The following is a 2,500-nucleotide window of genomic DNA, read 5'->3' as shown; positions in this document are numbered from 1 at the left end:
CTCTCTCTCTCTCTCTCTCTCTCTCTCTCTCTCTCTCTCTCTCTCTCTCTCTCTCCATCAATTGATGCATCTACCTTCATCTGTTTATTTCTGTATATATCCATATCCCTTTCCCTCTCATTTTCCTAGTTCTACCCTCTCTTCCTTAACCTTCCTTTCCTTATCCACTTTCTCCCTCTCTTCCTCTCCACCACCTCTCTCCCTTCTCCCCTCTCTCTCCCTCTTTCTTTCTCTCATCCCCTCTGCTTATCTCCCTCCTCCCCCCTCCCTCTCTCTCTCCTTTTCTCCCCCTTACCCCTCTCTCTCCTCTTCCACCTCTGCTACACGTCCCTCCCTCCTCCCCCATCTCATCCACCTCTCTTCCCTCCCCCCCTCTCGCTCCCTCTCTCCCACCCCCAAACCCTCTTCCACCCCCCTACTCCCAATCCCTCCCCTACTCCACTCCATTCCCGCCCATCCTCACCCCTATTGGTGTCGTCATCATGGTCGTAGGTGGAGAATTTCATGCCATTGTGTACGTTCAGGCCGTCTCCCGCAGCGCTGTCCGCCTCGAACTCTTCGGCCGTCAGTCGGTAGTCGTCCTCAGGCCCGTCCACTCTGAGGATCAACGACTTATTGTCAATTAGGGAGATTGATTATGAGTTGGACTGATTTTTGAATAGGCAGACTGATTATAAGTTGGAATGACTTTTTAATAGGGAGATTGATTATAAGTTCGATCGATTCTTGAATATAAGTTCGACCGATTTTTGAATAGGGATACTGATTATAAGTCAGATCGATTCTTAAATAGGGAGAGTGATTATAAGTTAGTGTTTTTTGAATAGGGAGACTGATTATAAGTCAGATCGATTCTTGAATAGGGTGACTGATTGTTAATTAGGCTGGTAATTAATTAGGGAGAGTTAATAATGAGATTCATTGGTTAACTACAGACCCAATGGTTAGCAGACCTAGTTGAGGTCTCGGTTGTTAGCAAACTACTCGAGCAGTCAATGGTTAAGTGATTAATTCAGGAGTTAATGATGTTAGAAGTAATTCAATAGTAACAAAGGTGTCAGTGGTTATAAGACCGGTTAATATTCTATTGGAGATTAATAAAGTGGTTAATGGAAAGGAAATTGATAATGGAATCAGTGGTTATAGAGCTAAGGGAGATGAGTTGTGGTTAAAAGGGCTTAGAAAGGAGTTAATGGTTATGAAATTGAATAAGAAGTTAATGGTTAGGGATAATCAAGGGGTCTGTGATTAGCAGACTAATTCAAGACTATTTACTGTTATTTTAATGGTAATTATATTGCGATGTGCTTTACATACTTCTCCAATTAGTAACCAATTAATAACAACAATTCCCGAGATTTTGCTTGTTGGATATCTTAATAGAAATAGAGCCAGGAAGCGATATTTATCATTATGCGTGCTCTCACATTTTCTTATATTTTTGACAGCCTAGCTTTGTCTTTACTCCATGTCTGATCAATTACCATCAGTATTTACGAAGAAAAAGTTTTTTTATTTTTTATTTATTTTTTTTTTTACATACCTGAAGACGTTATACTGAACCCATGTCTTGGATCCATCGAAATCTTCCATGACTGCCCGAAGTTGATGGGGTTCCCATGTGGTCAACTTGTGCAACATGTCCAGACCTACATGGCAACATTCGTGTGGTTTATTATTGGGGAGAGATAAAAAAAAAATGATTCGGGAGACAGAGATGGTGTATGTTTTGAGACTATTGTTGAAAGTCGATGGTGATGATTATGATGATGATTATATTTATGATGATAACGTGATGACGACAGTAGCAGTAACAATAATGATAATGATGAGGAGGATTGATATGATGATAATAACAATGATATCAATTTTAGTGACAATGATAACGTCGACAACAGCAATACTATTACTATTACTACTACTATTACTATTACTACTACTATTATGATAATGATAACGGCAAGAATGTCACTACTATTATTACTTCTAATGATAATAATAGTGATGATGATACTAGAGATAGTAATTATGATAATGGAAATAATCAAGTTCAGATTAATGTTTTGATAATAATGTTGATGTTCATGCTGATGATGAATAAACTCATTATGCAATTAACGAAGATAAAAGTATTCTCAACAGCAACAGTAATAAGAGTAATAATGATGATATAGTAGTAGTAATGATAATGATCGTAATAATTACATAATAGTAATAAACAAATAACACAGTTAGAATAGTAATAATAACAATAATAACTATAATAATGATAAACGTAAGATCAATAATAAAGTCAAAAACGGTATTGGTGATAATAATACAATCAATAATACACTTAAGTCTGCAACAGGACAAGCACCCAACCTCCTAAATCACCAAACCATCATAAAACCACCGAAGGACCTCATAGGACCTCGTAGGATGACTCTCACCGATCCAGTGGTCCTGTGCAGGGTCTCCGAAGCCATCCTTGTATTCCTGGAAGGTGCGGTTGAAAGGT

The 2,500-nt window shown here is 38.3% G+C and overlaps 1 protein-coding gene across 1 annotated transcript in view; it reads right to left on the bottom strand.

Annotated features, from left to right (window-relative positions):
* Positions 1-2,500, bottom strand: part of LOC122246187 (ficolin-1) — a 7,128-nt gene that overhangs the window by 918 nt on the left and 3,710 nt on the right. Inside the window, exons 4-6 of the mRNA XM_043004552.2 lie at positions 2,433-2,500; positions 1,544-1,649; positions 464-597 (exon numbers count right to left, since the gene is read on the bottom strand). The exon at positions 2,433-2,500 is cut by the window's right edge and continues 68 nt beyond it. Of these exons, the coding sequence (XP_042860486.2) occupies positions 464-597; positions 1,544-1,649; positions 2,433-2,500 (308 nt within the window). The remainder of the gene's footprint in view (positions 1-463; positions 598-1,543; positions 1,650-2,432) is intronic.

Source organism: Penaeus japonicus, unplaced genomic scaffold (assembly GCF_977035675.1).
Source record: "Penaeus japonicus unplaced genomic scaffold, GWHDUDI00000001_assembly GWHDUDI00000003, whole genome shotgun sequence".
NCBI lineage: Eukaryota > Metazoa > Arthropoda > Malacostraca > Decapoda > Penaeidae > Penaeus > Penaeus japonicus.
This window is presented reverse-complemented; position numbering and strand designations above follow the sequence as displayed.